The following is a 26,904-nucleotide window of genomic DNA, read 5'->3' as shown; positions in this document are numbered from 1 at the left end:
TTTTTGTGTGGCGGTATTTGTCTATTGCAGTAAGAACAAAAGACATTGTTTTCTTAAATATGTAATGAAATAATAAATGTACAGAAAAAATAACTGCATTTTTAGAATCGGGAAAGAAACTAAACAAGCATGCCAACATTTATCAAGTTTGGTTAAAATGGGTAAGAATAGCTCTAATCACCATGTCCCCCCTTAAGCAAGTGCTCCCGCCGTCAAACAGCGACTCTAACTTGGATGATGTGCCGTGCAGATCTTACTCGAGCCTCTGCAGTCCTTGCATCAGCGTACAGCGACAACAGAAAACCGGCAGAAATAAAGGCGTACTTACTGGTTGCACGTAAGCGGAAGTGTGTGCAGCAACGAATTGACCACTTCTACCTTGCACAAGGGCATTAAAACGTAAATAAAATTATCTTTTTTTGGGTACATTAGTTTTTTTCAGACATTTAATAGTTTGGACCTATTTACGTTCCCCGCGAAGTCCGAATTATCGGTCGGCGACTGTAGTGGGGTCACTGTCTCAGCACTTGATGACCTCCCAAACAACCAGTGTCAATAGTACTGACCAGGAATGTTCCTAAATGCACGAGTCAGGCCATGGTCAGCTTCATAGATGACAAGTGGACCCAGCCTTTGAATGCGTCGGCGGTTCCTCATCTTGCCCTTGCCAGCACGCAGACGACGAGACTTGTACACCTGGCACAAGCAAGAAGATCATGAAATTTTGACAATTTTACTAGCTTCATCACAGCTTGCACAAGAAACATTTCAGACATAATGCACTAACAGCTTTGAACAGGCCGTTTGTATTGCACGCATATATAAAGAAGGCTTTACAAGCACAATATTACCACAACCTGAGTAGACTGGCTTGACTACTGATTACACCCAACATTATTTTATTTATTTCCAATACTGCCAGTCTCTTTATAGATACCATAGCAGGTGGGCATATCGTTAAAATGTTAGTGTTGATACAGCATTTTTTCACAGAACATGTGTATACAAAGTACAAAAAAACTAGATACGCTACATGTAGCTACGCAGTACAGTCTGGAAAAATACAAATGCAGAAAAAAAAGACATCGTTTCATGCATTTAATTAGTGAAGTCAACTCTAACGCTATCTAAGAATAAAGAAAATGCGATAAATAGAATAAATTGAGATACAATACAATCTCATGAAATATATAAATGCAAGACAACTCAATGTCGAAGTTGAAAAAAAAAAATCTAAGCTCAGCCAAAAACAAAACAATTTCAAGGACAGCTATGTTCACTCAGCAAAAAAAAAAAAAAAGAAGTTTTTTGCCGGTATAACTTGGTGGCCTTAATTTAAGATCAGATGCTAGTTGTGCAAGCCACATTAGACACGTGAAAAGAAAATCTCTGCAAGCAGCATTCTTTTGGTTTTTAATTAGTAAGAGTATAACTTGAAATTTTTTAACAGGCGTGTCAGCAGCAAGGGATGGCAGGACTGGCAACTTCATGTGCGGCCATGCAAGGCAAATTCTAGTTCGGATGCATTTTGCTGCGCTGTTCACTCCAGGAGTAACCCTCAGCGCTACGAGACCGGGTCGATGCTCGCGTGCTATTGAAGAATTGCAACGGCGTACATCATAATTTTATTAGTGAGCATCAACCTAGCACAAAAGTACAGCATGCATCTTGTGAGCTCAGCAGATATTTGTGTGATCTGGTCTAGCCTGAAAGCCTGAGTCTAGTCGATTCTCACCGCCGCCGGGCACCCACTGGTTCAAAAGGGTACAAGCGTACCCCGGCCTGGCGTTCGGCTTCCTTCAGGGGTGATACGCTTGGGAAAGGAGCCTGCGCCCTGAATTCCCGTCGAAACCAACGTGAGCACGGAAATCAAGCGGTGTCTGGGCCGCTCCCATGGCGGTCATTTCCCATGTGGCGCCCCAAGCACCTATTGAGGTGGGGGCACCTTCGGGTTGAGGTCAAACACCCCTTTCCAAGCGTTCAGGTCCCATAATGGCCGAGCACCAGGCCGGGAGCGCGCTTGTACCTATTTTACCGATAGGTACCCGGCAGCAGCACTTGCCTCCCACAGCCGCGGCGGATGCTCGTCTACAAGGCTGTCTGTGGTTGGACAAGAGGCGCCCAGAGACAACAGCTGAAATCTCTACTGGGCCCTCTTTCGAGATGTGGACCCCCACGACAGCCGAGCACCAGGCCAGGGGACATCTCTACCCATGAGAAAAACCGGTGGGTTCCCGGCGGCACCGGGATTTGAACTCGGTACCTCCCGCATACGAGGCGGATGCTCTACCGCTAGGCCATCGCTGCGGTAGGCTCTGGTCTAGCCTATTTATAGGCAAGCTGCATGTTTATGAACAAAGGGCATTACACTGGCAGTGACAGCGTGGATGTTCAAAACTTTTGTGGATAGCTCGTACGGTGACAACTGATGAACTGCTGGGCCGCATGGTCAATTGTGGGACGATCACTATAACGACCTTCAAAATAATGAACAATTTGCTGCGTGCCCGTGAAGTTCATTGGATCGAGATTTTACATTGTATCCTTTGATTCTTGTCCTTTGCTTTGCTCTCTGTGCTGCAGGAGGCAGGGAACAGCGGCACGGTCATCGCCTATTAAAAGCGTGCAGTTTGCTTCCAGTTGCACTACGGCCCACGCACTTTGAAACATGTGTGAAGATGCTTATTGCAATAGGGTTGGTGGTGATGGCTCCCCAGGAGGAGATTTGCTGGTACCCGAATAAGAAACCAAGCACGCACTGGGGATTTCATGTGATATGGGCAGGCAAGTATTGCGGGGAAGCTGCTGCAGCGGGCGGTTGCGGTTGTTGCGCACGTCTCGTGCCTTTTTTTTTTGTGTACACGAGATCTAGCGGCCAGAAAACGTATCACACGATTGCAGCTTGGCAATGCACTGAACGTAGATGCAGAAAGACAGTTTAACTGTATTGGGACCGTATCAACAGAGTTCTACTGTATATATGCGAAGCTTCTTTGATAAATTTAGTTGCAAGCAAGCACCTTGTCCTGTAGTTCCCACTTTTTTTATGTCCTTGCGTTGAGATTTTAAAAATTTCCACAATGTCAGAAATGCAGTTCCGACAGCTCAACGCCTTCTGGATGTGACTAAAGGATGAGACCAACAAGATAAGTTGCTAGGTGAGTTGGTTCATGATACAAAATTAACATATAGGGAGAGAGAGAAAAGAAACACGAGACGAAACAGTGGAAGCGCTCACTGACAACAGATGTACTTCGGTATGATGAATGCGCAAAAACAAACAAGGGCGATTAAATAAAAAAAAAAAAGAAAATGCCCGAGCTTTACCAGAACTAAGGACCTTGTCACTTAAGTCTTTCCAGCAATCGCCAACCCCTCTGCTTGGTGAAACGAGACCAACCTTCTCCACGTCGGTCCATGCCTTGACCTTCTTGAGGAACAGCACAGCCTCCTTGGTCTTGGTGAGGTCCTGCACCTTGTCGCTCACCACAAGCGGCACCTCGGGAATCTGCTCAATCTTGTGACCCTTGGAGAGCACCAGCCCTGGCACGCCGGAGGCAGCCACCGCCGAGCAGATGGCGTAGCGCTTCTGCGCTACATTGATGTGACGGTGCCAGCGGCGGTACGTCTTGGTCGGTGCAAACATGCGGCCACCACGGCACATGTTGCCAAAGGCACCCTGACCCGAGCGGTGGGTACCTGCAGGCATCGGTGGCAGAAATATAAAACGCTCAAAAGGGGAGGCCACATGACAAATTCCACAAATTAAGCTTTTAATACACACATTTCATGTATACAAGATTAAAGATCACAGATTTCATAGTGCAGACCAGGAACCCATGAAAATAGATAAAAAAAGGATAGGCATTGGACTCAATTATGCCAATTGGTCTTCCATATTGGATATGTTGCTCTTGACAAACTATTGCATTCATGTCTGGTTAAGGTCATGTCTCAACTTCGTCTGGGTGTCGTTTCATGGCCTAATTGTGATTAGAAGCATCTTACGTAATAAATGTCACCGAGTTGAGGCAAGACCCCTCAGCAACTTGATTGAAGTCTGGGGCTTTACATGTTAAAACCACAGTACGATTATGTTGCACGCTGTAGCGGGGAATGCATGGTACATGGGCGTTTTATTCATTTCGCCCCCATAAACATGCCTGCTGCAGCTGGGATTCGATCCCACTCTTGGGCTTAGCATGCAAAAGCCACTACACGGCTTCACTGATTCTTAACCTGCGTGTCCCCGATCTTCCAAACATCTCCTGCTTGTCATGGCGCCTCTCATTGTTGTCTTTGCTTGCTGGGGTCGTGCGAAACGCCGTAGTCAGGGGCTCCAGATTAATTTTTACTACGTGGTGTACTTTTAACGTGTGCCCAGCCCATAGCACGGTACATTTCGCACCGATCAAATTGCGGTCGTCCGGGCTTGCAATGAAACCCGCCATCCCGGATGTATATTCTGACAAGATGTGTGTAATTGCTTCGGCAGTATTGTTGCATTCTACGCACAGGTCTTCCACGCAGCAACGCTCACAATGACATTGCAAATGGTTTGCTCTGAAGCGAACTCACCTCCGCCGCGAACGCGGGGAATACGTGCCACAGCACGGCCCGTGCCCCAGGACTCGGCGGAAGTCTGGTGTCCAGCTTCCTTCGACACGGCGTACGGCTGGCGGCTGTTCTTCGCCATGTTCATGTGAACGAAGTTCACGATGTCGGGCCTGATGGGCGCCTTGAAGACAGCCGGCAGCGCCACAGTGGCGCCGGACTGCTCGTTCTTCTCATTGTAAACGTTGACTAATGGTCGCGCTAAGGTGTACGCCTGCAAAAGAAACGCGGAAAACTTGCAGACTCCACTGTCACGCTCGCAATATCTCTAACGATCGTTCGGGCTGGAGATACTGCACTCAAAACTACGGCGACACTAAGCGGCCGGCGCATGTCAATCATCACTATACATCAAGCGATGTAGCAAAGCACTGTCACGCGAAGGAAAACATTGCAAGACGATAAGCGCAAGATGCACATCAGGCAAAAGGTGCCCCCTCGACAACAAGCGTGTCAAACTCGCGAGACAGGCTCGTGTACCACGTGGCCTAACTAAAGCGTGTAATCAACGACGTGACAGGCTTTACGTCAAGCAGTCACTGATGTATTATTTGAAGCACTTAAAAACACTGCATGGATACAACAGACAACACCAAGCAACACGTAGCACGCGGAGCTGGAGACCGCTTTCTTTTCTTCTCACGCGATTTACCGCTACAAGCTCACGCACTAGGCCTACTGCTACCGGCAGCCCAGCTAGCGAAACATTTCGCACACATCAGATATGAATGCGTTAAATATACCAGCGTAATCTGAATGAACCATAGATAATGCGCTAACAGCGTAACATTTAATGCAGAAATTAATAACTTACCATTTTTAAACGCGATTATGTCACGGAGACTACCTATCGCCTGCGCATATGGCGACGACGGAGCCGAAAAAGGGCGTAGCGATACGCGTACACACGTTTGTGACCGGAACTACCGGAACTTCCGATACCGAAAACAGTTGCTCCTGCCGCGACAAAAAGTAGATCTTAAAAGAAGCATTTTCTTTTACTCAGCACAAAAGGAAACTGTTTCTACGTTATTTTGTATATATAATTAAAAATAATTTATTAAATGATACGTTAGCCACAGTAAAATATTATTGTTTCACAATTGCTATCGCTAGCGTTTGTTGCGCCATCTCTTGTAAACGCTTGTAAACAACACAACACACTGCCAACACTGCTCTGCAGAGAAGACGACTTTGCGTGCTTATCAACACTGCGACATGGTGAGTAGTTATGTAAATAACATTCGTGTCGATTAGTTTCTAACCATTGCGGAACAGGACGCCTGCATACATTGATGTTCTGCTTTCCAGCAGGCCGGAGAGCGTGAATTAAGCGACGGCCACCACGATGTAATAGTGCGCTACTTGAAGTTCTCTAAATCGCAGCGAGCCCAGCGTCTGAAAGTTATCGACAAAAGTTTCGACGACGTGAAACATGCGAGGTATACTTTTATTCGTTTCGTTTAGGGCACGAAATCATTAGTAGGGGCTTGTTTCAATGCGCACGTTTTCGCAGGCTCCTCGAGGAAACGTACACGTCCGAGGAAGTTCAACAGATCCTCGATGATCTTTGCACCGTAGTGCGAGCCGAGGTTGAGAGCGAGCTTATCAATTCGGCTCATGCAAACGTGGTTCTGCTGAGACAACTCTGCAAGCAAGCGGAACAGTGGCACCTCCAGCTTCAGGCAGATATGTCGGAACTTGAAGATGGGTAAGCTCATATATGGCGTCCGCGCTCGTATCTGGAGCAGCTTGTAAAACCACTTCTTTATTCTATGGTATTCTATGGTAAAACGCGAGCTTGGGACCAGTGGGACGTATTTGCGGACGATCACTTTCGGCGATACTTTCGCGTGACGTGGCGCCCAACCAGCCAATCGGCTCATCCGGTTTTGCACTGAAAGTGATCCGAAAGTGACTGACCGAAAACACGTCCTCATATTTCGGCGTAGAGCTTTCGGACCGCGGTATTCGAGGAAACGTTGCATTTCTGAGCACTCTGGGGCCTTACCCAGTAAAACCGTACAACTCTACGTTCACATGTGCTAGTAGAGGCTTCGCAACACAGACTGCAAAAATATTCAGGTTTTTGGCAGATACCGGCCGTGGTTCGTAAGCTTTTGACGCCAACCGTGCAATTACCAGATCCCCCTTTCTTTTCCCACCTGCTTAATGACACCTCTCTTCCACATATTTTTCTCTATGCTTCTGCTGCCACTAACTTAGGCAAATTAAATAAATTGTTTATTCACTCATTCTAACTACTTAATTCTGAACGAGATTTAGTGCTTCCCTGTTCTCGCTTAAATTTTTCAACAAGATTGTGTTTTTTGGTCTGCTTCGGACAATAACATACTACATGGCAGCATGGTTTGCCTAGCTCACTCAGGCTTTTTATTGCTGACATAAAGCGAAACCAATCCATGTCACACGTACTGCAGCAGCTTAAACCTCTGGTGCTGAGGTTCTTGTACAGCAGCACGGCTTTTCATATTTCGCACATGAACCAGGTGAGCAAAGATGCAGAATGCTGTATTGAGCATTGTGGGCCAAAAATGCGATCTTATTGAGAGAGAGCAAGGAGAGGAAAGCAGGGAGGTCAACCAGACGAGTGTCCGGTTTTCTACCCTACACTGGGGGTAAGGGAAAGGGGGAGAGAGGGAGCACTGAGTGCACGTGGGATGATGCACAGGGACACTATAAGCGGTCTCTTAAACCGGTGCACTTCAAGTAGTGTACTAGTGCACAAATCACATTTTGTGCCAGTGACGTGTGTAGCCATGCATGGTCCGAATATCTTTGACTCGGAGAACGGTCTTGAGTCCAGTCGGTTTAAAGTTGTCCTGAGAGAGAGGCGTTGTACGTTGTAGCGAGGACAGGTACACAATAGGTGCTCGATGGTTTCCTCGCAACTACAGGAGTCGGGCTCTCGATCAGCCATTCCAATAGCATCTTGTTAAATTTTAGCACTAGCAAAGCAGCGCGGTAAATCCAGCATACCTAATTGCTGGAGTCCAGGTTGCCATGTAGTCACTCTAGCCACAATCACTACTGTGACGTGAGGTAAGCACATCACTGAATCCCCTTTACATGACACCTCAGGGGCGGATCCAGGTTTTTTCCGAGGGGGGGGGTCAGCTTCTGTCAATGATGATGATGATAGTAGCCTTTCTTATTTACCGAAATTCACCGTTTCTGCTCACGATAAACCCGCGTTTATACGGCTAGAGCAACACCTGTAGCCCGCCGCGGTGGCTCAGTCAGCTCAGGCGTTGCGCTGCTGAGCACGAGATCGCGGGATCGAATCCCGCCGCGGCGGCCGCATTTCGATGGAGGCGAAATGCAAAAACGCCCGTGTGCTTGCGTTGTAGTGCACGTTAAAGAACCACGGGTGATCAAAATAATTCGGAGCCTTCCACTACGGCGTGCCTCATAATCAGAACTGGTTTTGGCACGTAAAACCCCCGAACGAGGAAGAAGCCCTATAGCGAAGCCAGGTATCGGTTTCTCCGAGCTTATAGGAAAAGGACTTTACCCAATACAGCCATGTGCTTGGCGGCTGTGCCAAGCACATGGCTGTGTTCAATACAAGGTGTTCAAAACTAAGCTTTATGGTTTTCCTTAAAATTAGGCACTAGGAGGCACACGAAGACCACCTGTGCACATAAGTGATGTGGCCAGGGGGGCACAAAGTGAGCTGATAATTATCGCTGTGAGCAGCCCAATTAACTCAAATTGAACAATTATTTTTGTCGACTGCAGTAAGTCGGTATGTTTGTATTGAAAACTTAGAGGCAGTCGTGTTTCTACACAGTATCAGTCGGAAGAATTATTCTAGCGTGTTCATGCTCCGCGATATCCGCCTCCAAATTTCAATTGTCGTACTGCGCAGAGTTATCGAGTCGACGCGAAAGCGGTTTATGCCTTGCGTTGCTGTGGAAGGGAGGCATTTTGAACATTTTTATGGCATTGACATCTTGATGGGTGGAGTGTTTTCATGAGATCTGTGCATGACGACACCAAGCTTAACGCGGCGATATGAAATATTCGTTAGCATAGCTAAAAAGGTTTCTGCTGTTGATGCTGCAGTTGTTGCTCTTGATTTCAATAAAACTTACAATACTTGGAAATCAGCAGTCACTTTATTTGCGTAGCCCAGGCAAGGACCATGCCCGGTCGTCTAGTCACCATTACGCACGCGCACTGCCCTCCGGCTTCTCCGCTCGCGCCATTATTTCGGCTTGGCAGCTGCGCCATGTTTACAGGCTGGACGGTCGCGTGTTCCGACAGTGGTTACGGGTTCTTCGATTTTTTTTTTTATTTCGCCAGCCGTGAGGGGAAGGGGGACAGTTATTATCTTTGCCAATGCCTCCGCCCCGTTGTCAGACTAAACGCCGCACTCAACAGCCGCGTCACATCAGAGAGGAGCTTTGCGCCGATCCTCACTCTCTTGCATGCGTAATCATGCGAACGACAATTAAAAATTTGGAGTTGGATATCTCGGAGCATAGACATGCTAGAAGAATTCTTCCAAGTGAAACTGCGTAGAAACACGACTGCCTCTAACTCTTTACTACAAACATACACACTTACTGCAGTCAATAAAAAGTTACTTATTCAATTTTAGTTGATTCGGCTGCTGACAGCGATAATTGTCTTCTCAATTTGTGTCCCCCTGGGCACATAACTTATTTGCGCAGGTGGTCTTTACGTGCCTCTCAGTGCCTAATTTTAAGAAAACCATAAAGCTTAATTTTGAACACCCGGTATATCTAGCGTGTATTGTTTCTTAAAATAAAATTTGGGATGATCTGTCGCAGGTTCGTTATAAATGCGTATAAGGACGGGTCCCTCTTTGGAGTTCGGTTGGGACACCTTGATTTCCTTAAGAAGGTTTTTTGTGTTTGGCTGAGACACCTTCGTTTGCTTTGTAGCACTAACGCTCCGCTCCAACGAGGCAACCACTACGCTGGTTGTTTACGATATGCATATCACCGCGTATGAAAACTCACGACGCCACCAACAAGAAGAACGATGTGGCGTAGTAGCCGAGAGCGCGAGCCAGCGTCTTCATGCTTTGTTTCCCACGCAACGTCATCCTTTTACACAAGTTGCACATCTGCTCCCATTTCTCTAACCACGCGACGCCATCCTAGGCCCGCGCGCTGGCGTTGGCCGCTGACGTCACGCTCCCCCACTTCGGAGCCGCTGCTCGAGACTTCGCCCCGCTCCGCGAGAACGCCCACTCAGATAAACGGATCCGGCGGCTTTGAGCCTCCTATGCTTAATGTAGAGCAATAAAACTGCGAAGTTACAATGAAAAACTTGTAGCGTACGAACGGTACTGTGCTCGTGCTGGATATTGTCAACGTGTAACTGTGATCACAATGAGTGCTACAGTTAAAAAATGTTGCCTATGCGTAGTTCTTAGTTTAGCTGTTCGTTATTGTTTATATATGAACACTTCAGCGAGAGATCTCTTTCATTAAGCAGGTTGGTCGCAAAACCGATGACAGCCAATGAGGCAACCAATGACACCCCAAGGGGGAACTAAGTTGATCAGGCGCGAAGGTGCTCGCGCGGACATCGGCGTGCTTGGCGAAAGGGACATCCCCTCGTTCATTCGACGCCACCGACGGGACGAGTAAGGCACGGCCGGCGCCAGGAGGTCCAAGGTGTTCATGAGAAAAAATAACTACGGCAACTTCGCGACACCGCACCCCTACGGAATACAACTAAGCTTGTGAGCGAGCTAGCTTTGCTTCTACATGGCTAATACCACTGGTACGCGCGAAAAATACTTTTGAAGAATGCTGGTGGCCATATTTTTTTGCGACAGGGCCATCCCCCTGTCAGCGAGGGGGTGATGCAGAAATCTGAGGGGGGGGTCAGGACATCCGGACATCCCCCCTGGATCCGCGCCTGCACCTCTAAACATTTATTGGGGGCAAAGGTTTTCTTGTTCTCATAATTGTTGGCAATATTGCTTTTCATTGGTGTATGTATATTGTATGCTCGTGTTCCCAGATCACTAATTGAAAATGTTGGTGGCATGGAACTGGAAGGATTGAGCACAGGAAAGCAATTGCAGGCGTCTTCATCAAGGTCACACAAGTTGAGCCCCCTTGAGGACTCGCACGGACCAAGCGCTCTTCTGCAGAAAGTACGTCCCAAAGTGAATTGGTGATGGATTGCTCGTAAAGAAGTTGTGATTTACAGATTTTTTGGATTTCATTGTGTATCCATGCACATTTTGGTCTTGTAGGAAATAGCACGAATGAAGAGTGAAAATGCAATGCTGCGAAGTCGGCTGAAGGATGTTGAAAGTCAGGTACGGATGCTTAGCTTTGCAGGTTTTATACGTAATAGTTGCACTATGTGGCTATTGTTGAAATTAACGCTGGTGTGACAGACAAAAATACAGTGAATCAGACGAATACATCAGGTCTAACATTTCGCTTTGGTCGTAATCACAGTATCTGATTCACTGCCTGTTTTATCCGCATGTCCTGCCACCACTAATGCCAGTATTGTTTTATGAACAAGCCAATGTTCGAGTGCTTTCTGCGTACTTATGTGACAGCAATGTTTTCATTTTCAGGTTTCTCAGATACTAAACCAGAAGTCTGAGCTGGCTGAGAGGTTTAACCAGAAGAAGTGTGAGCTCATGGAAAGCTTGAGGAACAAGGTAATGCCTTCTCGTTTTTGATCATTTTTGTTAGTTAACCTTATGTGTGGCCCAAAGTGCTATGCAGCATACGGCACTCACAGCACTTGAACATATTCTGTAATAAACAAATCTTATAGGAAATGCTACGTAATTTGTTGTAATTTAAAAGGTGCACAGAAGTGAATTGAAGTGTGCAGTAATAGTGAGTCTCGTACTTACACTACTGGAAAAGCATTATTAGACCAAAAATTGGAGAACGCTTAAGCTTCGCCTTTAAGAGTGGAACACGATAGCGTTATCGGGACCCGTTTACATCACATTTTTCTTTGAGTCGGTTTAACTGCTTTATTCACTGATAGCATATCTAGTTAATGTACCTAATTTTTAAACTTAACTAACACTTGCCAGATGTATTGCAACTGTTGCATGAACAACATGAAGTGCAAGTTTGCCCAAGCTGCACATCTTTTAATTGAACCTGTGTACCTTGAGCTTGACTAAATTGTCAGGGATTCACAGTACATTTGCAGTGGTCTCGGTGCATACACATTCATACATATCTGTCTCGTTTGTCCTCCTGTGCATCACTTGAAAGATATCTGACTGCAAAATATGCCCTAGCTGCCGAGCTGTCACATTGCCCTAGCCAGGATTAGATATCAGGGAGCGTTAGAAATAGTGTACCTAAGCAGCTTTGTATACGCAAAAATTCTAACTTCATTGTAGGCCCTCTGCATTCTTTTGTGCTCTTTCATACATCCAGCAGATTTAGTCCCTCTAACTTTGGGTCCTCTATATTTCTAAAACTCCCTATTGGCACTGATCTGAAACTTATGCCTCTTTTGCATACCTGTACTTTAAAGGGTCCCTGAAACGGTTTGGATAAATTTTCTAGGCTCGTAGTGCACAAGCTACAGTAAAACATTTGTGCCACAACATACCTTTCTTTCTCTGTTTGCAAACAGCATGACGTCAGTGCAGGTGCCCTTCCCACCTACCGCACCTCCAAAATGGGCGCTGGTTGGCAAAAAAACTTTCAACCAGCTGCATCTCTCGGCATAGGAGCGCTGATTGTATATAAAGTGTTGCGATCACAATTCCTGCACATTGATATTTTCTGAAGCGAAGCGACAGCATCTACGAATTGTGCTTTGAAAGTAACCACCCTAGATATATTAACACAACAACGTAGTGTTATTGCCAAGTGCCTGGTGCCTTTAAGTCAGCATGTGGTGGTTTCGTAAGAATGGCATTGTAAAATGTGAAATGGCATTGCGATTTTCGTAAAAAAATTGCATTGCACTGACCCGAATGTACTTAATTTGTGTCCACTTATACTATAATCTTAAACAACACACAAGAATAATTTCTTCTACAACTATCAGCCATACCCAGTGGTCCATGCTTAATTTCCGATGGTGGTGGAATACAAAAGCAGTCATTGGCATGCTTTAGGTGCACGATAAAAAACCACAGGTGGTCAAAATTGATCCGGAGCTCTTCCTTACAGCATTCTTCATAAGCCACTATGCTGATCAGGCATGTTCAACACCATATTGTAATTAATTTGACCTATTAGTGAAAGTGAATGCACAAAGCGTCAATAAATAATACATAATTCGTTGCGCGTTAACTTTGCTGTGACTGCGCCCCCTTTGCTTGTTTTAACTTTAGAAGACCCAGTTTTGAATGTTTATATGCATCATCACAGCATAAATCTAGTGTCGTAAAAGTAAGTATAAAAACAAGAAAGTTCACTGTTTTAGTTAAGAGCCATAAAATCTACTATAAAGCGCGAAAATTTTAGTGGGTTGCCTGTTGTGCAATCCCTGTGGCAAAGCATACACTCGCAGTTCTGTATATGGTAAAAACATGCTAGTAGCGCATGCATATTCCTTGTAGCGATTCGTACGCTGCTTGAGGAATGGTAAAAAAACGTGCTATGAGCTCATTTACAGTCATAATAGATACAGTCCTATAGATTATGCTCAATTTTTTTTTCTCCACACAACGCAGACAACAATGAGATGTATGGGCTCACTGGTCATAGCGTCTTATTCATTCCTACCTGTGTAAAAATGATGGGCCCTGAAGTTACGCCTAGTCACTGCCGCTGCCCCTTTTACACGTCAAGGGCATCCATATTTTCACAAACGAGGTGCATTGCTAATCGTTCATTACACCACACACACACATCCACACAACAATGTGGTCTGTTTCCCTACGCAGAGATGAGCCCATAACCGTCGATACAAACTCTGTCATGCCACAACAAATAAACAAAGACCACAACAAATAAACAAACAACAAAGAAAAGCCAATGTCGCTGTCCTTCATCACACAGTCCACGACAAACCACCTCGTTGTTCACTTCCGCAAGTAAATAAGCCAGCGTGGCCAGTTTTTCATCACGCAGTTTACGACACATCAATGTTTTCCGGCATACAGTACTGCTAATCTGACTGATAAAACAGTTGTGGAGGTTGAGGAAAAAGAAAAGAGACGCGTCCGCATGGCACGCTCCCGCACCTAAGCACTGCGCGTCTGCACCCAGCTGAGAGCTGGCGGAGGGGGCCTTTTGCCAAACAGAGCCACTGAATGTACGCCAGTGACATCACCGGTGCTGTGTGACGTATTCAGGGAGAAGTCTATTTAAGTGAAGCACCTCATATTAAGAGAGCTATGGACGATTGCTAACCCTCCTCCTTAACTATGCTTCTTCTCAACTTGTTCGCCAAGCTATCGGGGCTAAGCTCTGCCTTCACTGGCTCTGTGTCATGATGTGACGTTGTGTCATCTACATCCGGTGTCTTGAAGCCTCTCCACTAGATGCCTGGACGTTGATCCCCAGCAAGAGCAATCCAAGCAGCATGCCTTGCGAACATTGTCTTAGCGCCGAGCGTGTTCGGTATTTCGGTAAACGCAGGCGAGCTGGGCGTTGTGGCGGGTGCACGAAGGCATAAACGTGAGCAGCCTGCACTATGTAGCCACCTGGTGGCACAGAGCTCAACCAGCCAAACACAGAGCTAATACTGCTGTAACCAAGTGTAAAACATTTATCATATTTAAAAAGACAATGTGTTCACGATTATGCTGCTGCCGTAAATTTACGCCAGCAGCAAAGTAGGATACACTTGGTTACTGCCATATGAGTTCTGTGTTTGCCTGGTTGAGCTCTATGCCATCAGGTGGCTGCACCCTGCAGGCCGCTCATGTTTGTGCCTCTGCCCATCTGGCAAAACACCCAGCCTGCCTACATTTATTGGAATACTGGACGCACTAAAATTCTCTATGTGGTAGTAATCGACCAGTGTGAAGTGATGGCCGCAAATGTGTAGATCCTGGTGCCGATCGGATACCGACAGCTCGATGCACTGCAGCCACTCCGCTTGCCTGCTGCCTTGCAGAGGGACACGATGTCACAGCTTGACGTATCGACAGTCGCTATGCTTGCAGCCCACAATGTAACAAGGGTGATCCATGGTGCTCATGCAAAGAAAGCTCGAGACCAGCACACCGCGCAGCTCACGTGAACATGGAGAACACAAGCAGACAACACTTACTGTGTGCTGGAAGTGCTTGAGTGTAGGGATACATTGTCCTTGTGTATTCTCTTTTTGTTAATTGTTTATAAAAACAAATTAACCAACATTACAACTATTATGAACATTTGTTCACCATAAATGATCAGAAGGACTTACCCTAACGACTCAGTATGTTTGTACAAAATTGTCGAAATCATTGAAGGGTCCCTTTAACTTCACCGCTTTCCTCCAATGACAGTCGTCACACCTAGCATGCCATAATGAAAAGCGAACATGGTTATTATTTTTTATAGTCATCACACCTAGCATGCCATAATGAAAAGCGAACATGGTTATTATTTTTTATAGGAATCATTGTTAAATTCTACCTTTCATGAAGTATACTTGAAGGCACACCCACCATGAAGCCACGTCATCCACAGTGCATCTTACAGTGTACTCATGTTGGTGTGATTGCTTTGACGGGCAGCTTTTGAGGTCTTGAAATCTGATCTTGAAATCCACAGAGTGCCACAAGAAATAAAGCAGAATATGTGCACATTTGTGGAAAAGGAAAATATGAATTATGTGCATATTTTGCATTGATTTTGTTGTATGGCTTCAGTGTGTTGTCTTTTTTAGCTGTTGAGATAATTTGTATGCATTACTTCCACCTGCTGGCCTAAGCACACATTGTTTAGGCATATCAACACACACGTTCGTGCACATGTTAATGCGAATGAAGTGTAGGCACAGATTTTTTGTGCGTGAGCATTTCTTTGTTGAATGCAGACTAAAAAAAAAAAAAAGAGGTAGCCCCCTAGGTGACACTGTTTGAAGTTGAAAGGGAAGTGTAGATCTTAAATTAAGCTTGCCCTGGGGGGGAAATTTCTTTTAGTTTTTAAAAGTGTGTTGTCAGTAGTTTGATTAGAAATACTAGATGTTTTCCTTTTTTATTTAGAGTTGTTCACTGTGATTAGTTGCACATTCTGCCTGTACTTTCAACATTCTGCCTGTACTTTCAACATATTGGTGTGAGGATGGACACGTCACGTTGGCATTTGTCATATGTTAAGTTTCAAAGGCCACAGTGACATGCATGAATGTTACAGTATCACTCACATGTTCTATCTTTGTATTCTGCAGAGATGAAAATGCTGTTATTGGCATTTTTTCATATCATATGCATTATTGTAATGCATACATTGCAGAATAGGGCAGTATTTTTTTTTCTTTATAAATTCTATAGTATTTTCACAAATGTGAGCCTTATTCTGTTGTTCTAGAGTAATGCATGGAAATTTTATGCCCAGCTGGGAGGATGTTTTATGATAACATTTTTTTTTGTTTTTTGAACATTGATTTCATATACCCCTTCCAGGAAAGAAAAATGGACGAATCAACAGAGTTTATAGAAGACCAAATGACCAAAGTCAAACTCGAAATGGAGGAGGTACTTCGTCATTTACTAAGCATGTTTTTGGCATGCATTGTGACAGGTTTTAATATTGCTGTGTACAGCCTTGAATAATCATTATTATCAATATTTTCTTTTTTTTCAGAGCCTAAACAAAAGCCGGTTGTCGCAGCAAAAATTGGAATCTGATTTGGTAGTGACTAAGCAGAAGCTTCTTGAAGTGCAAGCGCAGCTGGACTTGGCCGAAAAAGTAAGTAGGGTGTTGGAAGTATGCTCCTCTTTACCTTCTGTTGGCAGGAAGTGATTTCTTTCACCTTACCTAACCTTATGGCGTAATGTTCATTGTCTAAGCATGTAACTAAATTGTACTTTACTATAAAGGAAATTCTGTAATTAAAAGATCGCTTTGCAATTCGACACCCATGATCTTGACTTCCTGTAAGGCAGAGATTGACCTGACATTTATTTGGTCTACGTCAATCCTATGGAACATGAGAAGGAGGAAAACGAGCAGTGATGGTGATTATGTACAGTCAGCCGCAAATGTTTAATGACCGTGGCACCTGAGGAGACATTGAAGTTGCAGTGTCTTTCTGTTTTATGACCGTGTCTGTTTTCGTGAATACAAAAAGTAGTACACCTAACAAAAATTAAACTAAATCTTTATCGCCTTCTTGCTGCAGTGCAGTGGTTATTTGCAACTTTGTTTTAAACTAATCATGGACGAGTGGGTGGCGATGTCGATTTTTGCGTAAATGCTTCTGGCGAACGACACTGGGCGACAATTTTGTTTGTGTGATTAAAAGATTACATATATTTATATTTGTGCTTTGGCCAGCTCTAGAAACACCTCCAACCATCAGTCAGTGCAACCTACTGCAGAAAGACGGTTGTCTTGGAAAGTGTTCGAGGGCCCCTTTAGCATGGGCAGAGGTGACACGGAGCATTGTAGGCATTGTAGCCATTAGTGCTATTGACAATGCTGTCTTGAGTTGCCGACCACAGCAGCATTCTAGTTTATGACAGTTTCAAGGTAGTCACGGGACCTAGATCATGTGAAGAAAATATCCAGATGGATAAAAATTGACTGGAGCACATGTGGCAAGCACTCAAGTCATGACCATTAGCTTACTGATATTCTTGAAAAGAAAAGTATATACTCTGTGCATTCTACCGGTACCAACTTTTTGGGCTTGGATGATAACAAGGAAACTTGAAATGAAGCTAAAGGTCATGCAACAAAGAGAGGAGTTTGGCAGTTGAATTATTTTAGTAGAGATTAAGTTGAGTTCAGAAGCTCGAATAAGGGTGTAGATTATGTGGTCTGTGAGGGTAACAGAAAGGTTGCCAAGAGAAGGAAAAAGAAAAGGCTGTTGAAGATGACAGAGAATTAGGTGCTGTAGTGAGAAGAGGAAATAGCTGCTGTATGGTGGAATCGGCTGTTGCGAGATGGGGGGTACTAATTAGGAATTGCTAGAATAGTTTTTTTGCCTTGCTCATGGTATAATGGTGACAGGTGTTGGGGGAGATTAATTTGCCTCTGGGGGCACAGGCTTGGCTTTGGTGTGCTTGACAGCACCAGTCGACCCCCCGCTATAATGAATGTATGCAAAATTGACCAGCACTTCCTGTCGTGGCGTAGCACTATGTTATTAAGGCGATAGCTGAGTCTCACGAGTCGGTCGGCCTTGAGCGTAAATGCGTCGACGTTACGAAAGGTACGAAAAGGCTACGAACCCTCGACCTTTGGTGGGAGTCGAATCCACGACCTTTGGTTTTAATTAAGGCTACAAACCATCGACCTTTAGTGTTAATGAAGGTGGATTTAATTAATGCACAGTTAATTAAGATACAGTTAATTAAGGCACTCGAACCTACGATTGTGGGTGAGAGTCGAACCCTCGACCTTTGGAATTAAGAGCAATGACTAAGCGAATTAAGAGGATGTATAAGCAAATTAAGAGGGATGACTAAGCGAAGTAGACTAAGCGAATTAAGGGGTATGTGTACGTCATGTGTCCGTCTTTAATGCATCGGCACTTGGGCTATCGCCTTCAAGTCGTCTTAGGGATAACATAGGAGACCCTGTGAATTTTTGCTTTAATTGGGTTCGAGGTCACAGACTTGTTTCTTGTCAGGGCACCATCATTTCAATGGAAGCAGAATTAAATAACAGCTGTCTGCCAAGATTTCAATGTGTGCCAGCGGAATCTACGAGATCAAAATTCATACAGCCTTCTGTTATGGCATCCATCTGTGTTGAGGTGTGTAGCCAGGTGTAGCTTTAAGGCATCTTCAACCAAAAGAAAGGCCCATCACATCATGGCCCGTCCACTGTTTTCCACTCTACCTGCAGAGCTGGCTTTGCAGTTGTGTAATTCATGCTCCCCTTGGCCGCAGCTTTGTGGCAATGAAATTGCCATTTTTGTCACTTGCATAATGGTGGCCAATTCCTTCTTCCTTCCCCTCTGGATACTACGTATTTCATTGTACATAATCATTGAATGTTAACAGCCAGCACTTTGTTTGTTCTCTTCGTTAACCCGGGTTTTTGTGCTGTTTCCTCACGTTTAATATCTGGCCTTCTTTTAGAGGCATTGTGAGAGCCCTCCCCTTCGAGTGGCCAATCAGTAGCCAAAGAAAGGAGACATTATCTCCTCTGTTAATGGCTTTAATAAGTAATTGGACCCATCATGATGGCTCAGTGGCCGTGTAGTCTGGCTGCTGAACACGCGTTCGCAGGTGTGATTCCTGGGTTCAGGGGTCGCATTTCTTTGGGCACACAAACAGCACTGAGCCTTAAGTGTACATTCAGGAACCTCGGGTGTTCAAAGTAAATGACAAGCCTCTATGCTGCAGCATATTTCCAGGCATCTTTGTTGCCTTGAGGTGATCAATTCATCAGTTTTCCGACATTGAAGCAGGTGGTATTATTGCATGCATCTTGATTCGGCCGTCAATTATAGGTTGTCTGCAGCAACTCTACACGCTGATACTACATGCATGTACACGCAGACATAAAGAAAGGCCCCCTGCTTTGTTGCATTCATTCACATTCTCTTACTAGACCGTAAAACCGCTGTCATTCTGAAGAACTAGTGCATCTCTGTGCAATCTAATTAAAGAAAAGTTGTCTCTCCCAGGAGCTGGAAAAAAAGTTCAGCCAAACCGCAGCTTACACAAACATGAAGAAGATGCTGGCCACTAAGAACGATCAGATCAAGGAGCTGCGCACTGTTCTGGCTACGTGAGTCGTTGCTTCAGACGCACGAAAGCCACGGGCATCTCCACACACTTGCACACTAAGGGCTGCGCACACTCCCACTACTGCCTGCAAGCCTGGATTTTTATTCGCTCTTTTATTGTTTCTTTCTTTCTTTTTTTTTTTCGGGTGCACCTGATTGCAGCGCACGAAAGCGTTGTTGAAGCATGTGCTTCTCGCCTAGCACATTGTATACCTCAGTCATACACTTGTGAATTTAGTGTCACTTTGAGCGAGTGTGCCTTGCTTCAGTGAGTGTGATTTTGACAGCTTGGTGCTATGTGGCAAAATGAAAAGCCATTCAGAATTGATGGCAGTGTAAATAGGATGCTGCAACAAGCACTTGAAGTGGTTATTAATATTTGGGATTAACCGTTGTGTGGTGAATCTATATTGTGGTGCTAGAGGCCTAGTCAGGTGACTGTTGACGTCGCGGTCATCTCCTGCATCACGACAATCATGTATTGTCCACCAAATAAATGAATGTTACTTCTTAAGATTGTAAGATTAATTAAGTATGTATCGTAAGAAACTGGCGAGACAGCAACACCACCATGCACCTGGGCAGTATTCTAATTTGCTGTTTTGCATGCAGTGTAGGTCATGATACTGGCAGCGGCTGAAATTGAGCATTGGAATTGCGAGCTTTTTTTGTGGTTTGAGACAAATGTAGTAATAACAATTGCACAAAAATACAATGCTCCTAGTTTTCTTTCTCTTTTTCTTTCTTGCTGCTTTTGTTCACGCTTGCAACAGCTATTGCCAAGGCTGCATACTTTGAGGGAGCTGGACGAAGTGAAGCAGGTCCACAAAGCAAACGAGCATCATTTCACTCTGTCATGTGTCTGTCATGTCTGAATGACACAAATGGCAAGTAACACTCGCTCAAAGTGGCATTAAATTTGTTCATGTTAAAGTGACACATGCATTCTTGTTCCCAATAGGTTTCAGACTGGAGAGACGTAGAGACAAAAGAGATTGTCGAGTTTGTACGGGTGGCAGTCTGCAGTATATAAGGCAGCCGTTTAGAGTGCTGGAACCTTCTAGTCTTTATTTATCATTATTTCTTTGTAATACAAAATGCTCACCTTTGTCTTTTGGCGCATTATGACCATCACTGTAATGCCATTGTCTTTTTTTTTTCTTGATTGTGTTTTTGATGTTGCATTCAATGTTCTTTACGTGATGTTCAGTGCAATATGTTTTACTACATTGAGATCTACAACATGTTAATTTATCAAGTAACATTCGCATTGAATTTAGTGGCATATAAACTCCATTTCTCCACCTGAACGTTATTTTTAAGCGCATTTTTCATGGGGTCATTCTCATTTTCACGTATCTGAAACTAAGTGAATTTACTATATTTGTATAGGCAGATTGGTGGCTGACAAAGGAAGGCTATTAGAGACACTTCGATCTGTGATAGATGGCATATTTACTGTGATCACTAGCTGCTTTACCTGTATACACGAGGCATTTAAGGCAGCTGGAATGTTAGCTCTCACCTGTTTGCTAATGTTAAGAAGAAAAACACGGTTGTCTGTTGTAGAAAAACATATTTTCACAGTAGGGAAAGGCACATCAGTAAATGTGATATTCACGATACGTGTGAGCAGAATCAACAGGCCTTCCTTTACACTTGCATTTGAAGGTCAATGTTAAGTCTAGCGAGAGTGATAGCTTAAGGTCCCACAATACCTGTACTTTTATCGAGAGCTGATGAGAGAATGCCACTTGAGGAAACAAATGGTAATGCGGTTACACCTCGATATAACAATTGTGGATGTAACAAATGATTAGATACAACGAATATAAAGATTTCTGGTAACATGTTACGTCACTGGCTTTTATATAACTATAGCGAAACTTGAAAAGCAAGACTTGAAGCAACATTGGTTGCAGCAAAATTTGTTTCTTCTCGTATAGTAATGTTATCGAGAGTTCGAAGGAACACTGTCTGGTTGGGTAAAAATGCATTATTAATACGTGCAACAGGTCACTGACCATTGTCAAACTGTTTTTTGATATTGGTTAGTGTCGTGCTGTACTAATATTTGTTTTCTCGCAGCTAAATATATGTATTATGGTAGCAAAATTATCGACTTCTCAGCAGGAGCAACTTGTAGCACCAATTTTTCACATATTTGAATGATCTGATATGCAAAAGTGCACATTCTGGATGCATATGTGTTCTTTGGCCAGCAGCTTGGCTTGCCTGAAGTTGGCTTGCTAGCCATAGCGTGATGTTACATGGGGGCGTGTTAACGACAGCGCAATATGTTTCTTAAGAATCTAGTGTTGTTTATGTGTCAGGTATTGGTGGACACAAGTTACCGAATGGCCAGCAAAATTGTGTTCTCTCTGCCAGTGAGTTATTAGCCTGGACTGGCCACTTGGAACGGGGATATATAACATCACAATAGTGCTTCTTCTGCATGGACCTGACCACAAATTTATTTTCGTTGATAGATATTAGTGTGCACATTTATAATCATATTAGGTGTAATGAAAGTATTGTTTTGCATGATATGGTTGTTATAACGACGTTTGACTGTATGCCATTCACACATTGGCACGCCATGCTGGTGATTTTGTAGGTCATGATTTAATGGGCACCATTGGTTGATGGAGAGGATAATGCAGAGAAGGCATTACACTCTTGCAACTATACTTGTAGACAACTTTTTGTGACAATGAATTCAAGGCTAAAGTGCTGAAGTGCATCTAACGGTGAGAATGTTGCGGTAGAGAGCTGCCAATTGAATTGCAATTTTTATTGAAGCAAATATAAAATCTGAAATTGATCCGAGAAATCTGAGAAACAAAATTCCCGTTCTTTAGATTGCGTTGCGATTTTGACCATCCAGTAGTCTGGTATGGATATGTTGCTCTGGTATACAGTACTGCTTTGCTGCTTTAATTTTTGTTTCAAAAAGTCGGAAGCAAAAGGAAATTACCTGATAAAATGTTTCTACACATTCATTGCTTTATTTCGCTTGTTGCTGAAGAAGCAAGGAAATTGCAGTTTTATGCTAAATGACTTGCGTTTGTGTCACTGTGGCAGAAATTCACTATCAGGGCACAGTAGGCATTGAAACATAAGGTGGCATGAACTTCGTCTAGGCTATTTGGTGGAGCCATCATTGTCACTGAAAGTTTTCCCGAGTATAGTGCTGCCTGATCGAGCATCAGCGAGTACTTCCATAGCGAAATATAATAAAATTGGCCAAACTATTTTATTTCACGTTTAAGTGCAGTGCAAGTATTTTATTGGCACTGGTTGACCATTATTTTAAAATTACACTGGGACGTAAGATGTCATCAGGGAGCTGGGTATGAATTTCAGAATTGACAGACTGAATTCTGTCTGTCAATTTATTGCTAATGGAAGCTCTAATCTTGGTAAAAGTGACAGTGCAAACATTTCTGGAGTGTTAATCTATCACTTTAGCGTGATTTAACGTTTGCTGCTACTGCCCCTTTGATGTTCAACACCATGTCACGTCAGCTTGTAGTGTGTGTGTTCTGTTTGCCTTTCAGCAGCATCACACCTTAAGCAAAAGAGTAGTGCATCTGATGTGCGACACACACATACAGTTACAAGCACACAGGAGGCCCAATTATTTTGCACATGGGTACAAAGATTCGAAAAGCTATGTTAGATGTGTACTTCGATAGGTAAGCTTGCACCTATACACATCACATGAAAGTGTAGCCTGTGCGCAGGTTAGCGTTTCACAGTTATAGTTGCACATTGTTCTAGTCGAAGGAAGAAAGTTGTTTATTTATAAGCGCCAACAAAGAATACACTAGGAAAATACTTGCAGGGAGTTTATTGTAGATATTGTACCGTGTATTGTATAGGTCAACAAGCTGTTTTTATTATTGGTATTATTACAGGTGGTTGCACATTGTACTTGATATATGAATATGCATGTGGTGCTGTGTAAGCAGTACTTTCCTGTTAGATGACTGCATCATTCTTAAATACCTGTGTGCACAGTAAGTTTGTTCGTCTCCAAGTGGTACATGTTGGTTCTTTAAGGCAGCCTTGATGACTACCCATGATTGCGTGATTCCAGCATCATGAAAACTTGTCACAAAGAACTGGATGTTCCTCATCATACATGTCACTTGAATGAGTGTTAGAAGGACTGTTTTGTAATCACTAGCGTTGGACCTGACCTGCAGGTGGGAATCCCTATTTCGATAGTTCAAGTTTGTCCGGGCTGTTATCTCTTTACAGAGCATCATTCTTTTGATGGTTCAGCAATTCTAGTCACTGAGATTTCCAGTTGTTGTCTGCAACCCAGCATGTCTGGGTCTTTGTGAGAGTGTTGTATTGTTAGTCCTGAAAGCTTTGGACTACCACCAGACCAAGCTTTTCTAGCTGACGTGTTTGCACCTTCCTAATCAGTTCTAAATTGTGCGGGGACAAATGATTAAAATGGTTGCCTAACTCTTTGTGCAACCTCATTTAATGCGCAGGAAATAGTAACAGGTTAGGCAATTGCAAAGTCTGGTTTCAACATTTCAGGCCTAGTTGATAAACATTTAGAATGCACCATAAAACCCGTGTATGAAAGCAGCCCAAATATGTTCTCTACTTGTAACCTTCGCTGGCAATTCTACCTTCTTGCCATTTACTCTTCGTGCTATCTATGTCCATTAAGTTGGCCATCGTACATGCATACTGATCACACTTGCCAGTTTCATAATATATATATGGATTACCAGAGGGAAACTGGCACAGCAGTCATTAAGCCACTGTGCAAATCAAGGGTAGGACATGCATGTTTCCCATTTGATATGGGTTCATTAAGGTCCCTTTTTTTAAAATTTATATTTCTCTCCACACTTCTTCCAAGCAGTTAAAAGTTTCATTTTTACAACAAATACATCGTTATGTGATACCCAGTACCTACTAGTAATCATCACAGCTGAGAGTACTTGTCACTCAAAATGGTCTTATCAGTAACAATATTTGGTACATCATATAGTAACTGTTGGTAATGTTTGTGATACTATTAAATGGCAAAAATTGGATGCAAATTGTTTTCTAGTACAACATTTGTGTTGAAAGATTGGGGCAGTATAAGAAAGGACAAGGTCATTAAAAACCTGAAAACAGCACTGCCCATTAATTTCCATGCCAGATGAAGCACCAGAATGCTGGTGCCAGTGTCCTAATGAAACGTGTTGCAGACAGGGACAATAATATCAAAGGACAAGACGCACAACACAGTTCCAACTGGTGTGTGTAGCACTATAGTACTAGTAACTCTAGTATTCAAACTATGAAACTGGCATGTGGAGTTTCAGGATAGGCAGCGAAGGGTAAGCATGGCGTCATGGGTGTTATCCTTGCAGGATTTGTAGATTTTTCTCTACCATGTCTAAAGACGTTGACTACAAGTATTTTTGTTTACTTGCTATCAAAGAAACTGTTTTACCTTCCTTGACTATATACGATATTGCAGTTTCATGTTTTGAAGTGCAACTTGGCAGGCCACAGTAATAGTCTGTAACTTGATTGCTCAGGAGTTGTTTCTTGTGTATCTCGGTGAATAAAGTATTCTATTCACTTCACAAAACGTCATGCGGTGTTCCTTTTCATGGAGTAATGCAACACACAGTGAAGACAAGTAGGAAAATATCCTTTATTACATTGCCACATCCTTAAATATAGAATTTATTTAAATTAGCGAGGCTTCACTTAAAAGAGCATCATGCACAATGAACATTTAAAGTAGTATTCAGTCATCAAATAACTTAAAGGACACTTTGCTCTCAACGTAAACACATAACACTATGATACACAAACCTATGGGTCACAGTGGATATAGTACAACACGCTAAAACGTATACATAAAATGTACAAGTCTAAAAAAGCACATCCCGCTGGCGCGGGAGTCCGTCTATACAAGAAACAGTCCGCATAAGACTTGTGGTCTGGAGGCGTATTTACACGTTGCTCATTTCACTGTCCGAAGCACATGGCTTGTGCAGGTGCAGTTTGTAGGACACCTTCTTCGCCATGAACCTGCGTACAAGATAAAAAAGGGTTTGTTAATCGGCAAGATTCACACAAAACGATGCCAGCTTTACTGTGTTCAGAAGGCCCTGCCAGTGCCGAGTTCCAGTGCCACTCGAGCGGCCATTTCGCAAAGGCAATGCTTTAAATGATTGCTCTTGAGCAAAGCGAGATGCTATCTGTGGCAAAAGTTCTTAGGTTGACGCTCTGCCGACCGTACTAGAACCACATGGCGGCGCTGGTAACTAGAGTTGGTTAAGGTCCCTAGAGACCTTATAGTTGGTAACCAACTTGAAAGTGCTGCGGTGATTGACTGCCCGCCTTTAAGTTTTTTCGGCATACCGAAAAGCAAATTGTCGACACCAAACAATAGCATTTATTAGCCTGTATTAATAAACTACGCTTTTCCAATGTCACGACTCGCCTCTGTGACGAACAATTCGTGTCACGTGGCAAAAATCACGGCGAAAGCCCGCACGCTAAAAGACTCCGAGAAGCGATACCGTTGGCGTGTGTATGTGCGCATTTGTGCCTCCTCCCCTCGGCGTCCGCGACGGTTGGAAACCGTTGGCGTCTGTATGCGCGCGCCGAAATCGGGGAAAATACTTTGATATGCGTGACGTCACCCTGGCGTACGGGCGTTGAGGTTACGGCACGAAGCGGAAGTTCAGCCTTCATTTTCTGCTGCAATAATAAACCACTCCTAGCGAAACGAATGAAACAGTATTGGAAACGCATCAACACTCTAAATTACTTTAGTCCTGCAATGACCTTCAGTGTCCCTTTAATCACGGAGAGAGAGAGTAAATATTTTATTACAAAAAGAAAAGGTAGTAAGAGTGTGGGAGGGACCCCTAGTCCAGGGTCCCGAGAACGATCTCAGCGACAGCACGGGCCCGTTGAACTAGGGACCAGCGGAAACACCATGCACGAACGATGAACTTCGTTTTATCCTGCAAAGCTTGCTTCACTGCCAGATATTGTTGCACTGGGAGATGCCTCCGCCATCCCGCAGGGGGCTTTTTCGATCAGTAAAACAGACAATTGCACTACCAATATTGTGATACTATCGGCGTCTATTAAAGTTATTCCTTGGGCAGAAATGTCGTTGGGATTTCCTGCCTAGGTACGAGCAGTCGCATTATCACGGAATAAATGCGTGAGCAAACTGAAATGACGCCGCTGTGGTGTCCACACGTGGGGGAATTTGCGGCAAGCGCACGAAACACGAATCTATTGCTCTAGAGGGTACTGCTTCATATCTGCCGATAGATTACTTCCACGTCAAGTGCTAAGGATAGCGGAAACTCACTGGCGTAGACATATATCGGATTTTCGATAGCGATTTTATTGCCCAGCTAATATATTTGTGAAATTGAT

At 43.9% G+C, this 26,904-nt stretch overlaps 3 protein-coding genes across 5 annotated transcripts in view; 1 reads left to right on the top strand and 2 right to left on the bottom strand.

The window, feature by feature from the left end:
* The window catches only part of LOC119455457 (60S ribosomal protein L4-A), a 17,716-nt gene extending 12,159 nt beyond the window's left edge, over nt 1–5,557 (bottom strand). The window contains exons 1-4 of the mRNA XM_037716863.2: nt 5,429–5,557; nt 4,579–4,828; nt 3,401–3,699; nt 567–696 (exon numbers count right to left, since the gene is read on the bottom strand). Of these exons, the coding sequence (XP_037572791.1) occupies nt 567–696; nt 3,401–3,699; nt 4,579–4,828; nt 5,429–5,431 (682 nt within the window). The 5' untranslated portion in view covers nt 5,432–5,557. The remainder of the gene's footprint in view (nt 1–566; nt 697–3,400; nt 3,700–4,578; nt 4,829–5,428) is intronic.
* Nucleotides 5,558–5,784: 227 nt separating this feature from the next.
* On the top strand, nt 5,785–21,020 carry LOC119455455 (leucine zipper transcription factor-like protein 1). The gene is made up of 10 exons (XM_037716860.2): nt 5,785–5,835; nt 5,929–6,056; nt 6,131–6,325; nt 10,642–10,777; nt 10,880–10,945; nt 11,216–11,302; nt 16,190–16,261; nt 16,371–16,475; nt 19,369–19,472; nt 20,432–21,020. The coding sequence occupies exons 1-10, from the start codon at nt 5,833–5,835 to the stop codon at nt 20,451–20,453; spliced, it is 918 nt and encodes a 305-aa protein (XP_037572788.1). The 5' UTR covers nt 5,785–5,832; the 3' UTR covers nt 20,454–21,020.
* A 4,111-nt stretch (nt 21,021–25,131) lies between these two features.
* The window catches only part of LOC119455454 (FYVE and coiled-coil domain-containing protein 1-like), a 43,246-nt gene continuing 41,473 nt past the window's right edge, over nt 25,132–26,904 (bottom strand). For all 3 annotated transcript variants that reach the window (XM_037716856.2, XM_037716857.2, XM_037716858.2), the window contains one exon: nt 25,132–25,533. In XM_037716856.2, coding sequence (XP_037572784.1) covers nt 25,455–25,533 — 79 coding nt within the window. In that variant the 3' untranslated portion in view covers nt 25,132–25,454. The remainder of the gene's footprint in view (nt 25,534–26,904) is intronic.

Source organism: Dermacentor silvarum, chromosome 6, assembly GCF_013339745.2.
Source record: "Dermacentor silvarum isolate Dsil-2018 chromosome 6, BIME_Dsil_1.4, whole genome shotgun sequence".
NCBI classification, from domain to species: Eukaryota; Metazoa; Arthropoda; class Arachnida; order Ixodida; family Ixodidae; genus Dermacentor; species Dermacentor silvarum.
Note: the sequence above shows the minus strand (reverse complement) of the source record. Positions and strands in the feature narration are given on the sequence as shown.

Bases quoted from the DNA above. Each gene is read 5' to 3' on its own strand.
- LOC119455455 (XM_037716860.2), top strand. The intron at 6,326-10,641 runs GTAAGCTCATAT...TCGTGTTCCCAG, and splicing joins ATGTCGGAACTTGAAGATGG to ATCACTAATTGAAAATGTTG. The intron at 16,476-19,368 runs GTAAGTAGGGTG...TGTCTCTCCCAG, and splicing joins AGCTGGACTTGGCCGAAAAA to GAGCTGGAAAAAAAGTTCAG.